This window comes from Toxotes jaculatrix, chromosome 4, assembly GCF_017976425.1.
Source record: "Toxotes jaculatrix isolate fToxJac2 chromosome 4, fToxJac2.pri, whole genome shotgun sequence".
Taxonomy (NCBI): domain Eukaryota; kingdom Metazoa; phylum Chordata; class Actinopteri; family Toxotidae; genus Toxotes; species Toxotes jaculatrix.
The window spans coordinates 30,326,223-30,353,404 of record NC_054397.1 but is presented as its reverse complement, the minus strand read 5'-3'; the positions used below and the strand labels follow the sequence as shown (position 1 = coordinate 30,353,404).

Genomic DNA, 27,182 nt, shown 5'->3' with positions numbered 1-27,182 from the left:
ACGCCGGGATAGAAACGTGGCTCAGGGTGTAGGATCAGAGTGGCATACCAAAGCTTACCGACACATAAAGACATATCACAGAGAGCAGGAGGACAGAGGAAACGGTACAATGCAGATTCCACATGAGTAAGTCTCATAATAATAACAATGATACTAAGACTACTAACTGTGTTAATAATTATTATGTTATAATGTTAATAATACGATGATAGTAATAGGACTCGTAATAGTACCATTAATAATTGATGTGACAGTCTCAGGTCCAGACTGTAGACTACAGCTCTGGAAGCAGATGAACCTGCAGAGAGAAGAGAGAGAGAGACGAGAAAGAACAGAACTACAGGAAAGAGAAGAAGCTGAATTAGTAACATCTATTAATAGATTATCAATGAGAACAGGTGGAGAGGGAGTGGAGGAGGAGAGAGAAGCTCAGTGCATTATGGGAAGTCCACCTGGCAGTCTAGGCCTGTAGCAGCATAACAAGGGAATGGTTCAAGGCAAAGCCTCAGTCAGCTGTAACTTGAAAGTCTGTTTTCTAACCACAACAACAAAGTACCAAAGTGGCATATACCACTAAAAAAAATGACACTAAAAGAAGAGTGGCACACTACCAGAACGCTGGTGGACAGTGGCATCTGCTGGTTAATTGGAGTGATAAGCCATTTACAATTCGCACACACTACCACCTCATTATAATCAGTGGATTATGTCAATATAAAGTGGTGTATAGCAATGACATGAGGTGTATGGAAACAGAAGTGACATGCTGTTTACAAGTGTTATTAGTCAGTAAAACAGCAGGGATATACCACTAAGATTCAACACAGAGTCAACACAGAGTCTGCTCACCATCAGCCACTTTTGGATGTCAGTGCTGCTGCAGGTTGCTGCTCATGTGCCAGTAGATTTAGTGTTATGAAATCTTAAATGCATGTTAAAATATTAACAACATAGTTGAATGCTGGGGTCTGTACAGTAGTGAAGTAATTGGAGAACATAAACAGTTTTGTTTCCACTGAGATGTAGGTGTCTGTAGTTAACACAGGTCAAGGGCTGAAATAGCTGTACTGCAGTCAAATGAGATGGATGGTTACTACAGTACATCAGTCTTATGATGAGGGTGTGCCACACATACATGCGTCCATTTACTGTGTCAGTTTGAATTTAATCAAAGCGTGTGTGTAGGACAGAACTTGTATTTGTTGGAATGCTCCATTCTGAAACTCCACTCCACAAACACTGTTCCACAAGCCGCAGAAATGACCTCAGTCATATCATCAGCAAATCTCCTAAATCCTTTTGTTCCAAAGGGCATGAGGATAATATATTTTCCAAATTAAGGGAACACCCGTAAAGAGGCTTGAACAGCTCCACTAAAGAGATGACTTAGTTTTAAACTTATGACCAACATTTGCTTGTCTGTTACTTACTCACACTTTCCTTCAAAGTGCACTTAGTTTGCATTATCTGTTCTGTTTTGCCAGATACAGTGGACAACACACCATGAAAACCCCACCACCAAGGATGCTTTGGTTTGCAGTCAAGCTTTGAATAAGTAAGTATGGCTCTTTGATGGCAACTTTACCACATTCCTGCTAAACTGTGGGAAATCATTTTGTTTTTTGTTTTTTTTATACAGATTATCCCCATATGGAATTTCAGGTAGAGAGGAAGGTACTTTTTGCCAGTAATTATCAAGCATGTCACAATCTGTCCTGTTCAAAGTTAAACCAGGATTTAGTAGGTCTAAAAATACTCCAGCCCAGACAGGGCTCTACGCTTACATTTATTTTTAGGTGACACTAGATGAAAAGATTTAGGGGCACAGATGGAAATTAAAGTGCAATTTTAAAGAAATAACACTGATTTAACAGTAAACATACAGTATATATATAAGACACAAGGGAAAACCGAATTAACTAAAGGCTTACTCGAGAATTTTGAAATATAAGATATATTTGGGAGCTAACAAAGGACATGCATTGTGCTTGATTAATGCATCCCTTTTCAAACAGCATGGCTTCTGAATTCTTTTTTTGCTTTTGAAATGTGGGTTGGGAATTGAGAATTTTATGCTGTGTGAATCCAGGATTTAGTCTGAATCCTTTCAAACCTCCTAGTGAAACTATTATTATACTATTTTTCAGCTTTTGAGAGCGACCTAAATTTAAAACTGAAAAGATCTAGATGTAATCTGTAAGTTCAGAAGACAAACACAGTTTTGAGTGGTCTGTTGCTACAGCTTCAAAATCTAATAAGGCAGAACATAATTCATCCTCAATCAAATGTTTGCGCTCAATATACATAATAATAAATATACACTGGCTTCAGAAAGTATTAATACCCCTTCACTCTTTGCACACTTGATTGTGTTATAGGTGTAAATGGATAAAAAAAAAAAACAATATAAATTCAGTAAGCCATAATGACAAAGTAAAAACATTTTTCAAATTTTGTGTAAATTTATTAAAAAATAAAAATTGAAATTTACAAAATGTATTAATATTCAGACCCTTAATTCAGTTATTTGGCAGCAGTAACAGCTTCGAGTCTTCTGGGCTAATCCTCTACAAACTTTGCAGACCTTGATTTGGGAAGGTTGTCCATCTCTGTAGAGGACTTCTGAAGCTCGATCAGAGTGACTGCTGGGTTCTTGGCCAGCTGCTTGACCAAGGCGCTTCTTGCTCAGTTACTTAGTTTGGTTGGACAGACAACAAACATGCAACTACCCTGCTAATGTGAATGATACTTTAAGTAGCATAAAGTTTGTTCATCTCTTGCTGAGTTCTGCCAACTGTGTTCTTGAATTTCATGGTCAATATTTCTTTTTAGCTTTCATATACGTTATAGCTGTGATGATTCTGTATTGAATTCTGCCTGGTTACCTTTAGTCACTTCTAGCTCCAGTATTGCTTTATTGTTTTAGTCGGTGTTCCTCCTCTGACCTGTCTGTCTTTATTTGATGATTTCAGAGCTGACATGCTGACAGGAAGTAAAGCATCTTGTGGATGTTGAATTTCACAATAAGGCTGTGAAATGAGTTCCTCACGAGAGGTGAGATCACTTTTCACATAAAACTGATTGATTTGACGGACATCATCATTATACTGAATATGCTATTGTATTCGATGTACAGTGCTTTTTTGCCGTGGCATTTTATTAGTACAGAACAGCTTTTTTTTGTTTAGGATTGTTGACCTGCTGAATTTCGAAATTACTTTTGATGCGTTTGGCTGAATCTGAGCACAGAACACTCCTCTATACCTCTGCACTCATCCTGTTGCTGCCATAATAGAAGCACCACCACATTTGACAGATGAGGTGGTGGCTTTGGATCATGAGCTGTTTCTTTTTTTTTTCTTCCACACTTTCTTCTCAGTCATTTTGATAGAAGCTGGTTTTTGTTTAATCAGTCCATACAACTTTGTTCCAGAACCAGGTTCTTACTGTAGGTTTTGCACCTTGAGGTTAGTCCTCTGAGGTTATGGTTATGGTTAGTCCTCTGAGGTTATGGTCATGACAGCATTCTTGGCTTGCTGTGCAGTCACAAAGGTAATTTACCAAATGATGCTGATGATTTTCTGGCCACCCTAAAGATTGCTCCTGAGATTGCAATTTTTTTCCTGTGCACACAAGCTTTTTCAGAATGTACCCAACTGTTGACTTTGGCAAAGTAATCTCTCTGATTTCTGCTTTTTTAGCCTCATTTTTATCTTATTCACTTGCACGGTCACCTGTTTATTCCTCACATTGATGGACAATTCCACCTGAATCTACATGGCAACTCTTTAACAACTCTGAGACTGGTGTGAGTCCTCTTATACATGAGCTAATGTTGAAATGACATACTGCTGCCCAAGTAACATTTAACAGCCAAGGGTCCAATGGCCTTTGAACCCTTGCAGTCTGTGCTGTAATACACAAATAATGTTCATGGTGTCCATGGCAGGACTTCATGGAGAAAACAAGAAACCAAGATTTACTGCACTGCACTATTTCCTGCAGTGCAGTAGTGTCCCAATAACGCTTCAGTGTTCCAACACTGCCTTTGCACAGACAGAGGGTTTTGAAGCATTAACCTTTGCATTTGCGCTATTTGCATTGATTCTCAGGCCTCATTTACTTCCATCTCTAGCCTTTACTGTCTGAAAAAGCCATTTTTTAAAAATGAAATTTCATTATTTTTTCAGTTTTTGGTGAGGTAAACTTTTTTTTTCTTTTTTTTTTTATCAGTTTATTACTTACCTTTGTACCATTTAAGGTTAATGACTGGACTTGACCTGCTTAAATCTGGATTAAAACTGGAAAAATGGGAGTGTTTTAAAACTCTTGACATGTAGTGTAGTTGAAATATGATGGCCATAGCAACAGCCTACATCTTTAAATATTTCTATATCTTCTCATACCCAAACTAATATTAATTTATAATATGTTGTTTGCAGTGTAAAATGGTGCTTGTAGCCTTTTCCCTTCAACGATGATGCTTTATTTCATTAAAGTATTAACAGATTATCATCAGCAGATACAAAGTAAGAGTTTTAAAGTCCTGGAGAGTTTTTATACAAACTATAAGAAACTCTAGTAAGGCCCAGGGCTCTAATTAGAATTTTCACCACTTTCCAGGTGGAGGGTTTGATATTCCTATGGTAGTCTGTTACTCCAGCTGTAGGCATATCCAGTGCTAATTCCAAATTATTCTCTTTCCTGCTTTTCTCCTCATTAAATAATGCAATTATATACACACCAAGTTTTCACACTGTAGAAGATACCATATTTCTCTTTAACTATGGTGAACGGTAGCACATATAACTTAGTACATACCAAAGTATAAATATATGGTGAGTCAGTTACTGTTTTTCGGGGTGTCCAAATATGTGCCGTGGAGGATGGTGACAGTTTACAGATTTTCAGAGACAGTTTACATACTAATGACTAGCACCATTTTATCAAGTCTAAACTGCACTCTATTACTTCTATCTCTTTTTTTTTTTTTTTTCAGTTAAAACATGACCCCGCTGCACGATACCAGTGTGACCAATGTGGAAAGAGTTTCACCCGCTCCAGTAATTTCAAGACACACCTGCGCATCCACACTGGAGAGAAGCCATACCAATGTGAACAATGTGGGAAGAGTTTCAGTCAGTTGGGTAATTATAAGACACACCTGAATGTCCACATCGGAGAGAGGCCATACCAGTGTGACGAGTGTGGGAAGCGTTTCAGTCGCCAGTTTAACTACAAGCAGCACCAGTCTGTCCATATTCAACAAAAATCAAACTGGTGTGAGAAATGTGGGAAAGGTTTCAGTCAAGGTAACTATATCCGACACATGCGTATCCACGCTGAGGAGAAGCCGTATTGCTGTGACCAATGTCACAAGAGTTTCAGTAATCCACATTCATATAAGAGACACCAGCTTTGCCACACTGATGAGAGGCCATACCGCTGTGACTATTGTGGAAAGAGTTTCAAGCGCTCAGGTGCTTACAAGATTCACCTTCGTGTCCACACTGGAGAGAAACCATACTGCTGTGACAAGTGTGGGAAAACTTTCCACCGCTCAAGTATCTACAAGCAACATATGCGGATTCACACTGGAGAGAAGCCATACTACTGTGACCAGTGTGGGAAGAGATTCAGTCAGCTAAGTATTTTCAACCAGCACCAACGTATTCACACCGGAGAGAAACCATATAGGTGTGAACAGTGTCAGAAGCATTTTAGTCGTTCAAGTTATTTCAAGGTGCACCAGCGTATCCACAGTGGAGAGAAATCAAGCTGGTGTGACAAATGTGGGAAAGGTTTCACTCAGCTTGGTAGCTACTACCGACACCTCCGTAACCACAGCGGAGAGAAACCATACAAGTGTGAAGAATGTGGGAAAGCTTTCAGCCAGGCATTTAGTTACAACCAGCACCAGCGTGTCCATACTGGGGAGAAACCATACTGGTGTTCAAAGTGTAAGAAATTGTTTGCTTGGTCTGAGTCTTTGAGGAACCACCGCTGTGTGGGAACAGATAAAGAGAGCTGAACAGTTTCATTTTCTGCTTAAAATAATCAAGTAAAAGTCTATTTAGCACTTTTAATATCCAGAGTAACACATTAACACAAAGCTGATGAAAGCATTGGAATAAAGACAAGAGATCGTTAATAACATGCTTTGACAGTAAATGGATTTTGAGATGAGACTTAAAACAAACAACAGAGTTTACTGATCTAATGTCAGCAGGGACACTGTTCCACAATCTAAGAGCCTGAATAGAAAAGCTCAGTCACCACGAGTCTTGAACTTTGAGTGGGTCACAAACCAGGAGCTCTTGTTCTGATCACCTAAGAAGCCTGGTGGACCTGTAATGGATCAGCAGCTCATTATTATGTATGGTGGAGCTGAATTTAACTGGAAGCCAGTGTAAAAGAGCCAGCATTGGATTGATATGGGAATGCCATTAAGTATTAGTAACCATGTAGGATAATGTTCAGCTAAAAGAAGCTGTCATCTGGGCTTGGATGATTTGTTGGAATGTTAACAGGCAACACAGTTTGGGAATGGTAAATGAAAATAACAGTCAAACATGGTTTCTGGAAACGTTTAGTTAGAATCCAAGGAACCTGAATATGATTTGGTGCAAACGCCAGGACTTCAGTTTTTTTGTGATTAAAAAGCAGGAACATGATCGAATATGATGATAGCAGCTCTTAAATCTGTATGTAAAGGTCCCACAATTCCCCTGGAACAAGTTGTCCTTTGTGATTATAAGGAGCTGTCTCTATGCTGTGCCTTTGATGGAAATCAAACTGGAATTTGTCAAATAAATAATTTTCCTATAGGAAATCCAAAAGCTGCTTGCAAACAAATTCAAAAACAAATATCCTTCTTGCCTGGCTACTCAGTTTGGCTGAGCTATTGAAGCCACAGCAGAGCTTTAACAGTTCTCAACCGCTCAACAGCTCTCAACAGTTTCGTGACAGAGGTCTACAGAGAGTTTGTTGGATTTGGCTTGGTTTTTGTCCTTACATGTAGGGTGAATTGTGGGACTTTCACATACATGATATATGATAGGAGATATCAGCTTTAGATTTTTAATAAATTTGCTAGATTTTCTATCATTATGGATTAAATGTAGGCTGATGAAAAGGACAATTTTATCCAATTAAAATTAAACCTACAACACGGGTTGTGCAGTTAGAGAAAGGGTTTAAATATTTTCTGAAGCCACTGTATGAGTTGACTCTAGTCCACTGGGTACAGCCGTGACTGCCTCATCTATGTTTTGTTTTAACAAATAAAATAAGTATAGTTAGTCAGGCTTTGTTTTATTCAAGTTGCGATTTTCCAGCAGTATAGCTGTGATCCAAGTTGAAGGGAAGTAATCTTTTTGTTATATTTACTTGATTTGGCTTCACCCACAGCCCTGTCCTTTGTTTACTGGCTTCAGTTCCCTCAGTTGTGTCATTTTGTATTTGATCTGAAGTCTGCAAATCTAAGCATTGTCCTCTAAACAATAAATGGCACAGATTTCCTGATTACATCAGCATTGTTGCTTTATTTACCTCATCATTTCCCACCGAGGAGTTCATTTCAGAACTGGGCCTGCTCAGCTCAGACTCTGTCCCCAGAGAGAGGCTTTGTCATGTCAGGAGCCAGTTTCCACCTCAAAAGTCCAAATATTGGGAAGGAATGGGATAAACACCCACCTAACACCTAGCCATCTTTTATTATTTAAATCTACAATATAATGGTACCACTTTATTAAGCTGTTTCTGGACCGGTAATTAGAGTTAACTGACTGCCAAAGCACCATGTAACATTCAACTGATAACTCTGTTTCTTTATTGTGGAGCGATTTCTGCTGCAAGATTTAGTCAGTTTGAAATAAAATGAACCAGTCAAGACCACTTGAGAGAGGTGCTCCCTGTCTGCTTCCAGTCAAACCCTAGAGTGGCTCAGTTGCAATGAGAACTCAATACAGGCAAGATCAAACCTCAGTGCAAGAAGTGAACATCCCATGGATCGAATTTTGGGTTGGTTATAAACATTTGTTGGCATGTTAGCTATCGTAACAACAAAGTGACCTGGAGAGCTGTGGAAGTCAGATGCCCTGTTGATATCTGGGCCAAGGATCACATTAAAGAGATAAAGTCCAAAATTTTGTACAAGCCGTGCTATATCAAAGTGAGGAAATTTCATCAGCAGTAGCAGCAGAGTCTGCAATGCTTTGTACAGAAGTGGCAACTCCTGACGAAAAAAACCAATTCATTGGGGGCGAAGATATTGATAAAATCATTGGAAGAAAACCAGAGGCTTGTTGGCTTGTTTGTTCATTAGCTCGTGCCCATCATCACCTCCACAATCTGAGGGTAGCACACTCTCAGCAGTGGATGCCCCATGAAAGTGGTGAGAGCTTGTCTGATTAACACTTAAAATCATGAAACACAATGTAGTCTTTGCACATGTCCACATTATGTATTTGTTTACTCTGCACTTTCTCCATCATAGTTTTGTTGCATGTGTTTTCCATGCTTGTGTCTTTGTTGCTGCTTGTCAGCTTCTTCTTTAATGTGAAGTATATTGTAATGCTAAACATGAAATAGCCAAGACTTTCTCTCTACAAACAGCCAGTGTTAACCTAAAATGGATTTAATTTAATGTGTAGGCTTTCAGCTGTGTACAATAAGTTATCAACAATAAAAATTCATGCAGTGTTGACAGCTACAAATGGGTAGAGTAGGAATAAAAATCAGCCAGAAAACAGCATAGCCGTTGTCTTTAACTTCTGTGTGTGGTGATTCTGTCAGATGACGTCGTGCTCATAAAATCAGGATTTAAGCAGCAGCTTGGAAATGTCTTGAAGTGACTGTTGGTTAACATGGATCTTTATGGGCCAGTCACTGTTTCGTATTGTTCCATCGTCTGACACATGAATGAGAACAGCTTTACTGGAAATTCAGCTGAATTAAACTACTGTAAGTACCTACTGTTGCCACAGGGCCGATGAAAATGTAATGCCTCGTAATGTTACAATGAACGCCAATGAAACTGGCTGCATGTTTTTCATTAAGCCTCATTGACATACATAAATACACAAACATCACCACCGATTGATAACAGTGCCCCTTGATGGCGGGATATTGCAGTTTTTTACATCAAGAAGGCACAGCAGAGCCAGACCTTGAACTGCCAGCCTGGGACCTCACAACAGTCATAGCGGCAATAGGGAATTTAGCCCAACTTAAAGAGATAAGCTCGCTAGTATTAATGTTACCAGTTAACGTTAGACTGTTTGATGTGATCAGTAACCTTACTATTAATTGCTTGTTTGCTAGCTAACAAGGCAGGATCCAACGTTTGCATTTACAGTGAGCTGACCAGTTTCCCCAACTCAGACACACCTGTGAGCTAGCTAACTCTGTAATATCAGAACTGTTGGTTCCTTGAAAAACATTAATGTTTTCCAAGACAGTTTAGCTGGCTAGCAAGTAAGTTAGCAAGCCAAGAGGCGCTCATGTGTTGGTGTGTAAGACAATGACAGACACTGATTTTTGGCTGTAGGCTATGTAAAACGGGGCTTCTAACTCTCACGCAGTGAAAACAACTTTCTAACTGATAACGTTGCTGCAAACGTACCAAGTACATTACAGTTCGCTGTGTGATGATTCTGTGCTGATTCTGCATTCCGTCGTCTGCACTCTCTCCTCTCTTCCTGGCCCTCACTCCTTTTCTTTCTCTTCTGGATGCCGACCTTGATGGTTAGCCTCCATCTATTGTGGGCTGCAGCTACAGCTTCCCAGCCTGCTGGGTTGCGTTGCCTGCCTTTGGCTCTCATTTACAAACATCCTTGAACAGGCCTTCCTGGGAATCTGCAGCTAGTGGCCAGCTCACCATACAGCATGTCTTTGGTGATCTGACCATCCAGCATGGAACCTTTGATCGAGCAAGGTGAACACACTTGGAATTCCCACCTGTGCTTGGAATGATGTTTGAATCATGTTTGGAATGTAGCCCTGCCAGGTAATGCCCAGAATCTTTCGAAGTACTACATGGGCAAAGGCCTTGCCAACAAGACTTAGGAGGGATATTCCTTGGTAGTTGTTGCAGTCACTGTGATCTCATTTGTTCTTGTCTTCTTGATGTGTGATGTTAGCATCATGCATGTCTTAGGTCACTGTCTCTTCCTTCCAGCTTTGTAGTGGGAGTTCATGCAGGGGCTTGAGGAGGGCACTGTTCTTGCTGGCCTTGATTATTTCCAGGTGAATGCCATAGTTTCCTGGAGCTTTGCCGTAGGTTAGGGAGTTGAGGGCCTTGCTGAGCTCTTCTACAGAGGATGGTCGAGCTGTTCCATGACAGGCTTGAGGATGTTGTTCTTGACTGCTGTGTCTCTGACAGTGGATGCTCTGATAAAGGTTCAGCAAAAAGCCACTGGCACACTGTTGAGTGATCCATTGGGTGTAGTTTCTGGTGCCAGTGACATGATCTGGGGTGCTATCAGGATACTCTGTGGTTGGGCTTGGTGGAGAAGAACGTGTTGGTTATGCAGAGGCCATGGTAAGAGCAAAACTCTAGCAGTCTCTGGCCATTGTTATTCAGCTTGCTGATACAAAAGAGCCAATGATGCCAATGCTGCATGGCCAGGAATTGTAATTGCCCCCAACTTGGGCATTGAAATCCCCAAGCATGTACTGGTGTTCTATGTCAGAAAAATCTCTCTTACAGTGGTCTCAATCTCCTCATAAAACTCATCCTTTACCTCAGCTCAGAGTATGGGAGCATAGATGCTCAGGATATTCACTGAACTGGTGGGGGTTAGGTGGAGAAAGATGCCTTTGGATCGCGGCTCAACTGAAGACTGTAGGGAGTTTCTTAATGCATTTCAACACCATGCAGTCGATGTTCCTCTCATTCTTTTCCCTGCTAAAAAAATGTGTGGTCCTGTTTTCTGAGGCTACTGTTTGATGGGAGTCTGGTCTCCTGCAGTGCAATGTGTTGTTGAGTCTCTTGAGCTCCTTTTCCTGGCATCATCAATCTGTAGGAGACAGGACTCCAGACTAACTTTTGCCATTGTAACTGAACCGTCCCAAACAATCTTAACCATCCTGAAGTGAATGTAAACCGTCCCTAAATTAAAATGTTGTTGAGCTGCAGGCAACAGGCGGGACAACTTCAACTTCTAAGCCAGGTAACCAACTTTCATTATGCCCTGCTGTCCTGCTGCTGTGTGCAACATAAAATCAGATCACAGTTGCTCACAGAATAATGGACAAAGGCCATTATTTTTTTTGACCCAAAAATTCTGTGACCTGTAGCACTGAACCACATTTACTATACACCTGTAACTACAGCACTCAGCAAATAGAAAATTGCCTGGCGTCAGTATGTGATGGTCAACTCATAGTCCTACAGTGCGAGTGTGCGTTTTTCATGTTGAACTGTGAGGGCTGCATCTGTTTTAATTTTATTGCCATGAAACATTACAGCCCTTGAGTTACATTTGTTGACTCTGAGGTAGGTGAGGATGTCTACATTGTTCATTTGGTTGAAACAATGTAGGCGAGGATGTCTAGATTGTTTACACCAAATGAAAACCTGGAATGTAAAATGTAGCAAAGCTATTTTTATTTTTGCTGAGTAATTTTTTCGCTGTATCATTATGGTGTTAAAGACAGTGCCGTGTAACACTTTTAGAAATATCCTGGCACTGAGACAGACAATAAATGTGTGCATAGTTCAACAATTTAACCTAACCTAACTGCTGTTAGATTATAGTGGCATGTTGAGATGGGTAATGGCCATGCATTGCTTTCATTAAAGACAGGCATATTTCTAATCATACATGTGTAGTCCTTGATATGCTTGTTTACAGTACATTTATAAAAGATGATGGTCTTGCCCTTATTCTGGAATTCTTTAGCATTTGACTTTCCTTTTTATTCAAAGCTCCAAAACATTTTGGTTGGGGTCATTTGTCTGCACTTAGAAAAGGTTTGAACCCACAAATTGCCGCTTGCTGCTTCTTTATTTAAGATATCTTAGTTCTCTCTCCTTCTTAAGTCTCCGTAATTGGGAGCAAATGTATAAGGTAGTCTTGTTTGACTCTTTGTGTTAGCACCTCTAGGTTAACTTATCTATCAAAAGCAGCCTAATAATGAAAAAATTTCAGTACTGGTGTTAAGAGGCTGTGAGTTAGTAACAGTACTGTGCTACTTCCCCTGGAGGCAGGCAGGAGGAACTCAGAATAGGATGCCAGAGCAGTGCAGATAAAGGAACACACACAGGACAGCACAGCAGAGAGGGAGAGAGAGAGAGAGAGGGAGAGAGAGAGAGAGAGAGAGAGGGGGAGCGAGGACATATAGTCAGGCTCTAGCCAGAACAGCATCTTAGTGACTAACCACTGAATCTCTGTAATGCACCAGAACTGATAGTCCAACCAACCAGAGGTAAGAATGAAAGGAATATGCAGTGTCTCTGTCTCTTCATATTTTTGTGCGATTGCAGTTGTGGGGTAAAGCATTTGTGTGCGCGTGTGTAAAAGAGAGAAAGAGAGCAGAACAGTATGAGATCATGTTATTGCAGACTGGGGGACAATGTTATAAGCCTAAGGTTTTAGTGCTGTCCTGTCCTTGTGTTCGTGTATGTGTTTGAAAGAACTGTTTTGTCCCTGTGTGTGGAATATATTACATGAGTTGTCACAGAGAGCGATGTCTTATGTGCGTGTGTGACCACAACAGCTTCAGCGAGCTGTGTCATTGCATTTTGACAGTGTAGTCTAACGCCGCAGTATCCACCCCCCACCCCACCCCCACCCCACACACTTTACTCCCTTCTGCCACTTTCCATCTCCCTTTCCCAGTAGTTTCTCTCACTGTGATTCTGCATGACTTGAATTAACCTCATTAAGGCTAGCTGGGCTAATAGGCTGAGGGCATGGGACGGGTGATTTTCACTGTATAGTTCACAATATTATATGTAATAAATAATATAAATAGTGCAATAGTGCTGTTTTTACACAAATTTTTAGACATTAACAGCAGGAAACCACTGAGAAGGGTGCTACCCATGCAGGTAGGTCCTTCAGAGGACGAAAAGGCAAGACTAAAGCTATTCCTACTTTACTAAAGAGATGGTATAGCCTCACCCACGGTGTAAGTCGTAGAAGTGAAACAACAGTTCTGGTTAGCCACTGTTGGCTGAAGATGACAGTGTCAAGAGTAGGCTTGACAGTGGTGGCTGAGTTGATGGCCAACTGATGGTCTGGGAGGTATGGCACTGTTTGAGCATGGACTGCTGACTGAAGATCAGGAGCTGGTGTTGGCTGGGCAGCTGATGGGAGATCGGCCGGTATGGCCAACTCAGGAACAGATTCAGGAACAGACTCAGGGCCCCCAGCGCAGGAACAAACTCAAGAGCAGCCGTAACATCAGACAGGACCCCCTGATGCGGGACAGAACACTGGACAGGACCCCAATGCAGGAACAGTGGGACATCAGACAGAAAGCTTGACACAGGGGCAGGCAGACTTTGGCTGGGACCAGAGAAATAAGAATAGGTGGGGATTTGGCTGGGACCCCTGATACAGGATCCAGCCTGGGGTCTGGCTGGGGCATCAAATGAACAGTCAGCGAGACACGGGGCAGAGGAGGCTGGGGGTTGCTGGGCAGTGGAGGCTCTGTGGAGCTGGACATCTGGGCAGTGTCTGGGATCAATATCTCTGTGATTCATGCTTCGTTCTAGGGGCTCCCACTACTAGATTTCACAGGAAAATGGCCAGATGAATCCTGTAGAAAGGGTTCAAGGTCTTCAAGGTCAGGGTCAGACAGGAAGATAGTAGGCTCAGGAACAGGAGCAGGCAGCAGGCTAGCCGGCTCACAAACCTGAACCAAACTGGCTGGAATGCAGACGGAGGTGGATTCTTATGCCTAGCAGGCCAGAGGCTAGCCAACTGGGATGCTGGCTGAAGGCTAGTAGGCTGGAAACCAGATAACCATGACTGGTGGCTAGCAGAGATTAGCTGGCTGGGAAGCTGACTGGCAATCAGAAGTATTAACAGAGTCCTGAATCAATTAAGACAATTAAACTTTTAACCAAGGTTCCCTGCATGCCATTCTTAGAGCAGCCTCATTGTACTCCTTACTAAGTATTCTTACTTAGCAGATATAGATATATGCACATATATCAGATAACCTGGAGATGATAAAAGTATTTAATAAAAGAGTAAAAAAAAGTAATTAATTGCAAACCAATTAATCACACTAACAGACACTCAGAGTTGTGTAACCAAACTACAGCAGGGACTCTCCAAAATCTGCAGGTAGCAGGAATCAGGAGTAATATCCACTGGCTAAGAAGCACTGAGTCACCTGTCTGACTCTGGTACATTAGTGAATCTGTGAGCCTTAAAGCTCCCAAGTGGTCTTTTCAGCATTCTTTGGTGTATGGACCAAGTTTGGCATATACAGCAAGTGTATATCTGAGAGGTGGCATGAGCATCAGTGGAGTAGAATCCAGTTGAGTCATGCGTACAGGTTTCTATGGGTTTTTAGAACTGTACGGTCAGAGCAGCGAGTGGATGCAGCTACTGTAAACCCTGAGAGAAAAATGTATCATTCACCTACCTGCACTGCTTACAACCAACCAAAAACAAACTTTGGCAAACAGTACTCATGAGAGTTGCATTCATTTCAAACTAACTGCCAACCATAAACTGGCAGTTAGTTTGGTAAGCTGAGTAGGTGTTAGAAGCTGTCATGGTTCTGGCCAAGGCTTCAGTTTTTTTTTTCCCCCCTTTTCCTTGTGTTTCACCTGTTTCCCTTTTCTGTTGTGCTTCCTATGTTGTCTCTCTCTCCCCGTTTGTCTGTGCTTGATTATATGTCCCTGGGCATGGAGATCCTCTCTGCACCTCATCTGCTGAATCAGCCAGCACTCCTGCTCGTCATTATCTCATCAGATCTGCAGTACTTAATCCCGGGTTCTCCAGTCACTTATTGCCAAATAATTCAGTCTGCCTGTGTGGTACATTAGCTATGGCCTCCTCATATTTTTGCTCAAGTTTTGCTTCCTTGTGTTTTACCTTTTACTAACCTATATCTCCTGTGCTCCAGGATCAAGCCCCTCCTGTCTGCCTGCCTGCTTCTCATTCATCTCCTCAGCTTGCTCTGCCTTAGTAACCTTTACAATAAATTCTGTTCACCTGCTCACCTGAGTCTGTGTTCTGCTTCTGGATCTGAAAACAGTCATTTGTTATAACAGAAGGTGAAAGCTTTTGTCAGTGTAACTTAGAGTATGTGCATATGGCTATTTCCTGGAGGCAGTAGGTACCAGTGGAAACTCGATTTGTATTTGAAACTGTGAGTTCCTTCAGTAATACTGTTTAGATGTGTTTTTATCTTAAGGGGAAAGGAAATATTTTGGGGGGTTATTGTTTTTTTTATTTGTTTTTTTTATTAAAAAAATCTTTTTCTATGAAATCAAAAAGTGACATAGGAAATATTGGGGCACACATTTGGATACTTGCATATCCATATCTCATATCGGAAACTAGTGAGTCAAGTAGCTTATTGTGAGGTAGGGAAGATATAGGAACAGCACTAGTTGGTTGTATACTGCCCCAGGCAGATGTTTGTATAGGTTGTTGTTTGCGCACTTGTGTTTCTTGTGCCATACAGCTAACAAGGCATGGCTCAAGGACGACTGTCACAGTCCTGACTGGTCTACCAGTTCCCTCTGGAATGACCTTGTTGCCCTGTTGCCTTGTGGTAAGCACTTGCAGTTTGTTGCTCCTCGCCAGACCCAGTCAGCATGCAGTTGCAAGAGGATTGCTGAAGGAGATCTGATCAGTTGATAAGCCAGTCTTCATCATGGGCCAGAAAATCACCATGGTTTCTAAATACCCATTCCCTTCTAATTCTGCCTTTTGGTATGTCCTCTAATAAGGCCAAAGCTGCCACTGGTATCAGGGTATGTACAGCATCCTTTTGTTCTCTTAGTTCATTACATGTAAGTGTTTGAGGTGCAATTGTTTTCAGGTGGTCCAACAGACTCATAAACCGGTTCTTAACGTTAGTAGTTTCACTGCATTGCTTCAAGTGTTACCAGGTGATAACCATTAAAAACATGCATGACATGAAGTTGGTGCAAAGGAACGCAAATTTTCATATTCATTTCACTCTGGATACATCTGACCATGAGCATGAAAGGTGGCATACACATATGTTTGTGTGCACACGCAATATTTGTACACGAGGGTCCTGTTCCCTATTCTCTCATTAGTCCCACAGTATTTATACCAGCTTGGTTCCATTCATTGCCCTCCAGACTGTCTGTTGTGCTGGAGCTTTCCAGCATTTTTTACTGCCTGATAACCTGTCTGTTTGTGATTCTCAGTCTTTTGCCTTGTCCTTGCCGTTTTTGCATCTGAAATTAGAAGGGGGACCTTTGTGGTGTTACATGATCTCTGAACAACTTATCCTGTGAATGAAGAATAAATAGCCATTATACATTTTAATGAGGAGCTTAAATAAATACTTTTATAATATTCAACATTGTATGGCAGCCGAAGTGCCAACCCTCCCGTGCTAAAGTGCGAGCCACCAGGTTTGCACGAGAAAGGAGGAAGAGAAAGAATTCGTCCTAGAGTACTTTAATTTGAATTTGTACATTTCTGGCAACATTACATGTACCTGCCACGGCTGGACTGAAAACCACTGAAATGACTACGACTCTTTTCCACTGCAGTCAGAAGTGGAAGGACATTCTGGTTGTCTTATTTTAGAGCAAAGCCCTCTACAAACACATCCTCTGAAGAGAGCGTAAGAAAAACCATGCGTCTCCCTCTAACACCATCATCTTAACCTTCACCCTCTTTCACCTACTTTACCTGGCTGTCTCTGTTAAGTAGAGAGCAACAGTGATGAAACAAACAGGCTGCTGTTCTGCTGAGTAAAGTTCTGTACGACTATAGATCATAAATCTGTTGAGGGTGTCAAGTTCATCACCGGAGCCCAAAACATCCTGTTTATCTGCAGGAGATTCCAGACTATTTCTGTCTACACCACTATGATAAGCTGATGGAAAAACTTTGGAGGAACCGGTTTATTCCTACCATTTTGCGGGTGCTCTAGTCATCACAGAGGGAGATGTTGATGGAGTAAAACTGACAGTCACACATCACAGATAGAATCAATGCGACTTTGAACTCTGACTGGAGAAGACATTTCCTAGATGAATGAACGCCATGACGCTGTGGATCCCAATAATCCAAATAATTTTTGTTTTAAGGTATAATATAAAGTACATTTTATGGTATTCATGTAGGATACTGTTTATGGTTTTGAAAACAAAACAAAAAAAAAAATAACTGTAGAAAATGTGTTACATTTGTAGAGGAACATGTAATCCAGATAATAGATCATTTGGATCAGGCAGTTAAAAACAGGAAGAATGATGTTTTAATGTTTAGAAGCATCAGCAGTTTTATCAGAGATGTTGAAGTTGCTAAACTGGAAAACATACTGGATGTAGTTATATCCCATTCTGTGCACATATTTTGGGAACTGTTTGTACACACATTGCATATAAGTTTAGACCTGGGGAGCATCAGTCTCTGATGGACCGGTCATATCCAGTCACAGCGTGATGTGAGTGGCATGGTTGGTTTCTGTGAGGAGTTCCTGGACAGAGGACTCCATATACTAAATTCACAGATGGAATCCATAGAATCCAAGTAACTGTTGTTGTTTTTTTTTTTTTTAAATTTTATTAGAAATGATATATCAACTATTCGACCTAAGGACGTTCTGAAGACAATATAAATCCACTTGTGAGCTTATTATTAGCGAGTAGCCCATAGAACCTGATGCAAGAATCAGGTCAACCTCACTCACAGAGCGGTGCTTGCTTCACTGGCTGTGCATTGAATAACAGTAACCTGATGGGTGAAGCTGAAATGAAAGGAATGCGGCTTGTGCTGTATCTTCTATCTTCTTCCTCCTTTTTCTTTTTTACCATGCTCTTATTTAATCTTTGTTTTTTCACATGCACAATTACAGAGGCCCATTAGAACAAAAACTTCTCGGTGAAAGAATTTGCTTAAAAAACAAGAGAAGCCTTGTGTGACAACAGAAAATGGATAAAAATGAATAAAACAGACAGGCAGTCGTCAGAAATGTTGCTTTCAACATTGCAAGTCAGTTGAATGGAACAGTTCACTGTGGCTTCCTGTAAAAGGCATCTGTCCATCAAATAAAACATTAAGTCAACCATGTCATTCAACACTGAATCCCAGGAATAAAATCATGAGGCTGAAATATTCACATCTGGTTAATGGGAGAAATGACATTTCCCCTCTAACAGCTTGACAGCTGTTGGGCATATTCGCAAGCAGTCCTCCCAGATCTGACAGTCAGTTCTTGTCATGCATCTCAATAGTGTTTTCAGAGAATGCAGATTCACGTGTACATGTTGACCCGAACATGATGAGCACTTACACAGCTGTCCTCAGTGTGTCTTGGGGACAAACCACCCAAACAGCCCTCAGGCTTTCAGCAGCACAGACAGCATATTTTGCTGGAGGCCTGGATGTCAGCTAGTCCACTCTGAATCATCTCTTCATCCAGCTACAGAATTCTGAGATTTCTGTGCCTGGGCATTAATGGGTCACACACGAATTCTGTGGCATCCCTGTGTCGCAAAATTAGGTTTTTAATTTTGATATACACTTGTTAAATAGGGGCACCACCTTCTTATTTGAATGAAACATTTTAATCAGTCTGATACCTGTGCATCAGGTTCTGCCAGTATCTCAGGTTGTCTCAGGCTTTGGCAGTCTGCCAACAGACTCTTTCCTCTGGCACCTCTGTTTGTCTCTGCTTCCTGTACAAATAATAGTGTAACTGTGGGAGGTCACGGAGGGCAAGTCCTCCGGTCCCTTAACATGTCCACTACACCTGGAAATTCCAAAGTCATCAAACCTGGCAAAGAAATTCTTCCTCAGCTGTGTGATGAATTTATTCATATTCTCTATCATGTTGCTCATACTCACTCTCCTCAGTGTGTTGTAGAGCAGCAGCCTCCCTGGTTATAAATCTGTGGGGAATAGATTAAGTTTGCTCCCAATTATTATGTATTTATGTTTGTTTGCAGAATTTTAACATCTTGTTGTAGTTGGTATAAACTAAAGGTTTTAACTCCTCCCATGTACTGGTAGAGTCAAAGGATATGGAGCAGTAACCTTTGCATCTGTGACTCCAGATCTTATTTCCATGTTATTTTTTAATGCACTTCATGTCACCACCTTTGGTTGGGAAGAATTATTCTGTGCAAATAATTTGCTGATGTTGCAAGGATTCCCCCTCTCTGAGTAGGCTGACGGATGCTGAGGCAGAAGGCACCGTTAATCAGTCTGCAGCTGTGTTTAAAGCTCTCAGTAGGTCTGAATCACTCTGCATACATTTAACATTTAGCATTTAACATTCAGTTAAGTGTTCAGCAGTGTTGTTGGTAACATTCAAGGGGTTAAAGGTTCAGGGCTGGAGGGGCTTTGGTTTAGCGCATCTTTTAAACCCTGTAATTTCATCATCATTATTTCAAACATCAGCAGAGTTCGAGGGGTTTTGATTTATCTTGTCCATTAAATTATTAAAATAATAAATTGCTCCTCAGACACATATATATTCTTTCTACATGTTGAAGGGTGTTCTTCAGTGGTGTCTACTGCTGCTTTTCCTGTCCCCTCCTGACAGCCTCCGGTGTTCAGAGCAAGAGATAGAATAAGGCTTTTAAATCTAAATCAGAACCGCAGTCAGCTCCCTGAGACATAAATCAGGACTGCACACAGTTCTAAATAAAAGCTGTGTGTGTGTATAGGTGTGTGTTTGTGTGTGTAGCACCTCTACTGCTAATATGCTATGGCGAGGAAGTTACCTACAACTATCACAGGTCCGTAAAGAACAATGCCCAAACAACTCACAGGGAAGTAATGCTTAAATGAACAGTTGGCAGTTTTATTATCTTGCCACATCAAAGAAAAAAGAAAAACTAAATTGACAATTCTGCAGCTATTACACAAAATAAATAAAACAGAGCTTTATAAAAAACAAAAAGAAATAAAATAATAAGTCAGTCCTTTCAATTTGAGCTCAGTTAGCTCATTGCTCCCTTTTGGTGAGGAGCGAAAGGTTCAGCAGTTTTGTCTGTCTCTTTTTATGTCTATGTCCAGTGTTCTATTCCTGTAGGTACTTCAACCCTGGTAGAGTTAGTAATGTGAATGTATCTCTTATCTGGTCCACAATCGGATGGTCTCAGTGGGGATTCCTACGGCTGGCTACACCGGCTTCAGGACCGCCCACCGTGGCGCTGGGCAGGGCTCACCATCAATTGGTTCATCAAATTATAATGTAGCGTGCAAGTAATGAACTGTTTACCATAACTGTTAAAACACAAAACTGTAAACACAAAAAAAAACTCAACCAAATATTGAATATATGACATTTATTTATGGCTTCACCCAAAAAGGTTATGACAATTCATGACTATTGAAATACTAATAACAATATCAGTCAGTTATATAACATAAGAGGAATAAATGACTTTGGCAATTTATTGAACATGCCTTTGCGACTTAGGCAATTGTACTGTAATTACCTGCAACTTTGTAACCAATATAGCATAACAAACTCTAGTAAACAGGAAGCTGAGGAGACATGTACATCCCCTCACCTCACTTCTCCCTCCAGCTATTCTTTGCTGGGTTCTTGACTGGTGCCTATTAATGTGGCAAATTGTCAAAGAAGTGATGACACTCCACAGGAGTGACATGTTTTATTGACTGGAGGTCCTGGAATTTTCTCTCCTTGATTGGCAGAGCACATGGAAACATTCTTATCCATCTTATCGGCTCATTTGGCACCTGTACCCTCTGTGGCAGTGCTTCCCACACTGATTTCTCAGAGGACAGTTTGAAATGGACCCTGCCTTCACTGCTAAACTGAAGAGCCCACAAGTCATGCACAGTCGGATCTCCAGCTTTTTTTGCCTGGTCTGATGCTAATGAAGTAAGATCCACTCAATTTCAGGAAATCATCATGCTTGAGCACCTTCACGTGGTAAGGTGATGGACTGATTCTTGCAGTCTGGATGACGACGACGTAGTATCTAGGGGTGAAGATATCTGTAACTATTTTCCGTACAATGGTGCTGTGCATACTGTCACATTCCATTGGTGTGTGCCTTGCAACAAGGTATTTCTGTGTTATAAGTGCCCCATATTTTCTTGCGAGCTCAGAGAATGCATTGTTGTTCTGATAACCACAACCATCGCTCCACACTATGATCTCCTTCAGTTCTGGATTGTCTTTGATCACACCTTCAAAATGGTTAAATTGAATGTGGGCAAATACCTTGCTACTCAGATTTGCCTCCGATTCGTCCCAAATGTAGCAATACCCTTCCTTCGATCTCAAGTCGAAGAAGTTATAGACCTGCAGTTTCGTTTTGTAATATAGGCTGCTGGCTTGGGTTTTTGGACACATTAGCACAGCTTGCAAGTCCATTGTCCAAACTGCCTTTACATTTTTTGCAGAATCCTCGTCATGTTTTTTCTTGCCTTGCCTCATCTTTCTGGGTGACATGTGCATCATATTCTGCCTTACTGATGGTCCCATGCTTGAAAGAAACACAAACATCACACTGATGATCTTTCTTCTTGAAGAAGCCGCCATCTTGAAGAGCTTGTAAAATTGCCTTTTGACTTAGGCAAAATGAAATGGTCTAAGTCACACTCTTGAGCTAGTCCATTATATTACAGGGGATGTTACATCCCCAGGGGGAAGTAGGATGGCCACAATAGAACAACAAAAACTGAGAGAGTCAGAGCAGTTAACAAATGCAAAACTACTTTTAATCTAATACGCTCTCAAATCACAGAGGTTACAACAAATGTGGGGGAGGAAGAGCAAAATGAGGTTGTGCCCAATCAATGAAACCAATAAAACAAAACCAGGCCTAACTACCCCTACCTCTAAAAAGTAAATCCAAACAAAAGGGCTAACTAGCTTCTCTAAAAAAATGATTTAACCAAAACAATACAGGGGTGGCACCAACCGCTAACCTGGTGTGTTTAACAAAGAAAACTACGTGTGTGAAATAATGTATAGGATACCCAACTTACCTAATATTCTCAGCCTCCCTCCACATACCTCTTTACAACAATAAATCAAAGTTCCCTGTTTCAGCACACAGGCATCAGGGAGGAAACAAAAGAGAGAGTGATACTCTGCAAGCTTGGTCCTTTTATTCTAAAGTTCCGGACGCAGGCAGCCAATCGCAGGAGGACACTAATCACCTAGGTGGCACCTGGAGAGCAAACAGGGGAGGAGAGAAAAAAACCAGGAGGAGAGAGGGAAAACCAGGAAAGAAAAACACTCACACACACAAACAATCTAGCCTGGCACGTAACAGGGGAAAAATAACATTTTCTGTTCAACTGAGAATGTAAGGAATTTTACCAGTGGTGGCCAGGATTATGAGGAGATGATTTAGGCAAAAAAACTAATTTAAAAAAAGCCTTTGAATCCTTTGAATTATCATCAAAGGATCCTGCAGTGTAATATGAGAGAAAGAGAGAGAGAGACAGATGTTACATTTAACCAAGAAATGTGTTTAAAAATGTACAGGTTAGGTAATACTCATAGTATTCAGCTACAGGAATTATAGAGACTGTACAAAAGTCAGCGTTAGAAACATTTGTGTCTGAACAACAACAGAAATGACCCTTAGAGCAAAAACAAGTTATACCTTTTCAAAACATAAAAGCCTATTTATGCTCAAATGACATATAATCTGTAACACCCTCTCAGCTGGCAATTGAACAACACTGAGGTTCAGCTGCTGCAAAACCAGAGACTTTAAAGAAAAACAAGACTATATTTACAAAAGTTTCCAAAAGATGAAGTTCTGAAATGCATTGTGATAGAGAAAAATAATTGATAATAAATGCTGTGGTTTAGGTATTTTATAAAGATGCTAAGGATGCTGATCTCCACAGCTGTCAGACACTTTTGTGTATGTGTGTGTGTGTGTGTGCGTGTGTGTGTGTGTCTGTGGTATGTGTGAAAAAATAAACACCCTGCCAGTCAACGTCTTCAAAACCATTGCTGAGAAGACATTTTGTCTGGTCCTCACACCTTCAAAGGGCTGTTTTCAGGGCTCAGACTTGGTTTTAGGCTTCAGGTTTAGGTTATAGTAAGAAGCTAGGGAACGCATACGTCAAGGAGTGTCCTCACAAAGATAGTAAGACAAGAATGTGTGTGAGTCAGCCAGCCTTCTCTTTTTTTTGCAGCGTGTCAATCACAGCTCACTCTACAGTTTTCACATGAAGAGCTCAGTCCCCATGCTAACACACTTCTGTAGTTTAACATCCTCATCACAGGTCATCTGATACTGGTTTGCTGTTGCTGATACTGATATTGATAGATTGAAATTTTCTTTTTTAATTCGATACATTGGCCAGTTATTCATTAGTTCAACACTGAGCACTGTAACGGAATGTTATTAGCCAGATTAGTTCAACTAAAAAGGGATCCAGTCATTAACCCTGTGAGACCTGAACTATGAAAGAATGGTCAGAAAATTCTAATTTTTCAAATATGAACTCTTTATTTGTCCCTTTGACAAAATGTAAAAAAAAAAAAATTAAAAAAATAAATTCTAATTATATTTTTTGTTTGTATCACACATGTCAAAACATTTGGAAAAGTGAGGGGGGTCCACCAGGAGTCAGTATACGAGCATAAGAGTTCATCTAAAAGGGTTAAATGCAAAGTTTATGCTTGATGGTGATGCAATGAGTCCCAGAAATGTGGGTATCATATATGATACGTACGGGCTCACAGGGTTAAACTTATCAGTTAGCCGGCACTGACTAGATTGGTGTAATTACATAGTTACATAAGCTCTCCAGTGCTGTTAAAGTCATTCTTTTGACAAGAAAAGCCAACAGTGGAAGAACTGTACACAGGCCATAGCTGTCCATACATCCTCTGCAGAGGTGGGGAGAACAGTCAGAAACTGTACTCAATTAAAACTACTGTTACTTTGCAATAACAAGAAGAAAAGAATAAGTGAAAGTAAATGAATACTCAAAATCTTAAATGTTAAATAAATAAACAAGACATTGTGAAATACATCAAATTATAAACAGCCAGACAGACAGACTGCTGCACGGTGGAATAATGACATACAGTTTAAACACTCACTGGGATGAGGCTGACTTGTGAAATAAAAACATTTATTTTGAAACAAAAACTGCTGGAATGACATGGAAATGACCCACATTAAACTCAATAATATTAGATAATTGATAATAGTGATCTGACTTTTAAATGTTCAGTGAGAGTTAGCATTTTCATGGTTAAATCTGATTGTATTTCTTAATAATTGTGCATTCAGAACGTTTCATTTACTTGTTTAATATGAATCTGTTTGGGTCTGCATAGACTAAAAGTATGGAAGTACTAACTGAAAAATTGTCTGGGTACTAAGTAATTTCATCAGTAATGAGTTTTGTTCCAGTTTATTTTATGTGCATATTACTGATCATACAGGTCAACATCTGTATTTTTAAAATGTTTGTAATGAAACTTCACTTTGTAATCTAAGTTAAACATGTGCCAGGACAAAATTCCCAGTCTTCACTGCATTCATCACATCATTCAAGCTGCCAATCTCCTGCTCTACTACATCCCAAAGGTGTTCTACTGGATTCTACTGGTTCTACTGAAGTTCACTGAACTCACTGTCATGTTCATGAAACCAGTTTGAGTTTAGCTTTGTGACATGGAGCATTATCCTGCCGACATTGACTGTGATATTCAGACCATGACTGATTGGTATTAAAGCCCAAAGTGAACCAAGATAACATTCCCCACACCATCACACCACCACCACCGGCCTGAACTGTCAACAAAGTTGGGTCCATGGATTCATGCCGTTGGCTGCAAACTCTGACCCTACCATCTGCAGCCTCAGCAGAAATCCAGATCCATCAGACCAGGCTACGTTTTTCCAGTCTTCATCTGTCCAGTTTCGGTGAGTCTGTGTCCACTGCAGCCTCAGATCTCTGCTCTTGGCTGACAGGACTGGAACCTGACGTGGTCTTTGCTGTTGTAGTCCATCCTCCTCAAGGCCGGACATGTTGCTCATTCTAAGATCCTTTTGTGCTTCTCTGTACAACTTCAGCACATTTGTACAGAGCAGTTATCTGAGTCAGTGTAGCCTTTAGTGTATTCTGACCATTCTCCTCAGTAAGTGTGCAAAAAGTGACGGTGTCTGGATAATGAAGTAAGAGTATCTATATGGTTTTATCATCTATTTTTTCTTGGGCTGTTAAGTGCCCCTAACCCTGTGCTTTTGCCTGCACAACCCAGGAGCTACTTATAGCCTATTTAATTGCAAGTACGGTTGGGTCCTAATTCCATTACTGGTTACTTTGGGTAATGGGTCAGTTCTGGTACTGAGCTTTGTTGGTGTGGCTTGGTGTAGGTTTACAAACTGAACTGATGCAGAACTGTGTCCTAGAAAAAAAAATGTCCTCACATGTAAACACAAGTTAAGTTTTTTACAAATGTGTTTGATTTGGTGGAACCATAGAGTGAGAGCACATGCTGATCACAACCTTCTGTCTCTCTTCGATGCTTCAGAGAGAACTATACTTTAAGTGACTAACAGTAGTTTAGTAGTAGTATCTGGAAGATTAAAATGGAGAAAATACCTGGCCACACAACTCAGGCATCATGCAGCTGATTATGACAGAAAGACATCTCAAACATATAAGGCTACAACATCATCCGATGTAATTTATTTTAATCATTTGAAATCTGGAGTGGGGAAAAAAAATATTGTGACTTTTAGCACCCACAGCTCTGCCAAGATAGTGGCTTATTTTCACCACTTTATTATGTTTCCCATAGATATAATGTTTTGAAATATTGGGGGAAAGCTGTTACATTTTGTGTGTCAAAAAGATTTTGTAACAATATGATTAAAAATGCTGGACTTGGCTGATTTATAAATTGAAATACAAGATTCAGCTTCAACATCTCAGAGGCTTAACTTCTAATTGCTCTCTGAAGACTTCAGACCTCAAGAAAACAGTTACTACAGTCTGGTTGATCTTTTGGTTTTGGTTTGCTGCAGTTTGTGCAGGCTGTGGCTTGTCAAGGTGCATTTCCTGTGGCCCATTAAGTGCAAACAAAAAGATGAACTTCAGTGTTAATAATATTTGGACTTTACAGTGGCATGTGTGATAACCAGGGAGGAGGTGAGTCTCTAAAAAACAAGTTTGAGAAGAATAACATTTAGGTCTTGAAAAACTCCAATCTCCAATCTGAGCTGATACTGGAAATCAGCTCACCTGTACTAATCTTTACTGCCCTCTAGTGTTCCTCTCTAATACACACTTGACATTTATTCAAGGCACCAATTGCCTTGTGGCAGCAAGGTGGCAGAATTTCTTGTCTCTGAGCAGTTGCCAGGCAACCAGTGGACACTCAAGGAAGTTATTGTATTTATCCAAAAACTAAAACAACAACAACAACAACAAAAAACTTCTAAAACAGAACTCAAACATACTAAAACAGAACTAAAACATGCAATGACAAAGTGTTGTTTTTACATGCCTGATTTTGTACACATTAAAGAAACGACAGATGACTGGTTCCCACTGTTTCTAGTGTCTGTGCTAAACTAAGCAGCTACTACTCACACACAGGAATAATCTCACTCCTGTAGACTCCAAAAATAACGTAGACTGTACACAAGAAATGGGCTTAGTGATGTATGCACATTTACAGACTGCTTACATTTCTGCTGTTGATTGGTTGACTGTATGTGCTGCTGCTTGTAGTTGGGGGTCTTAAAAGTCACCAAATGTAAGAAGAAGTTGGCAACTTTATTAAGGTTATTGATTTTGTTATATGTAGCGTATGTAAAGACCAGTATTTCTCTTTTTTTTTTTAGGCACCATGGCTGCTGGACTGAGGCTGGTGATCTTTCTGCTGTTGCTTCTGTGTTGTTGGCAACTGACCACAACCAAAGAAGGAAAATCCACAAAGAAGGGAAAAAAAGGCAAGCAAGTTGTCTGTCCATCGTAAGTAAATTCACTGATTCTCTAAATGCATCTTTCCTCATTACACTG

General features: G+C 40.6%; 2 protein-coding genes across 3 annotated transcripts in view; both read left to right on the top strand.

Annotated features, from left to right (window-relative positions):
- The first annotated feature begins 1,507 nt into the window (after positions 1-1,507).
- LOC121180855 (putative zinc finger protein 833) lies at positions 1,508-7,633 on the top strand. Of its 2 annotated transcripts, none has more exons than XM_041036524.1 (3): positions 1,508-1,555; positions 2,973-3,054; positions 5,000-7,632. In XM_041036524.1, the coding sequence occupies exons 2-3, from the start codon at positions 3,037-3,039 to the stop codon at positions 6,029-6,031; spliced, it is 1,050 nt and encodes a 349-aa protein (XP_040892458.1). In that variant the 5' UTR covers positions 1,508-1,555; positions 2,973-3,036; the 3' UTR covers positions 6,032-7,632. The 2 variants fall into 2 exon arrangements, with proteins under 2 accessions (XP_040892458.1, XP_040892457.1); XM_041036523.1 differs by lacking the exon at positions 2,973-3,054 and adding an exon at positions 1,640-1,674 and having other exon boundaries at positions 1,525-1,555; positions 5,000-7,633.
- Positions 1,511-27,182, top strand: part of LOC121180854 (glycine receptor subunit beta-like) — a 45,631-nt gene continuing 19,959 nt past the window's right edge. Inside the window, exons 1-3 of the mRNA XM_041036522.1 lie at positions 1,511-1,555; positions 2,973-3,054; positions 27,005-27,134. Of these exons, the coding sequence (XP_040892456.1) occupies positions 27,010-27,134 (125 nt within the window). The 5' untranslated portion in view covers positions 1,511-1,555; positions 2,973-3,054; positions 27,005-27,009. The remainder of the gene's footprint in view (positions 1,556-2,972; positions 3,055-27,004; positions 27,135-27,182) is intronic.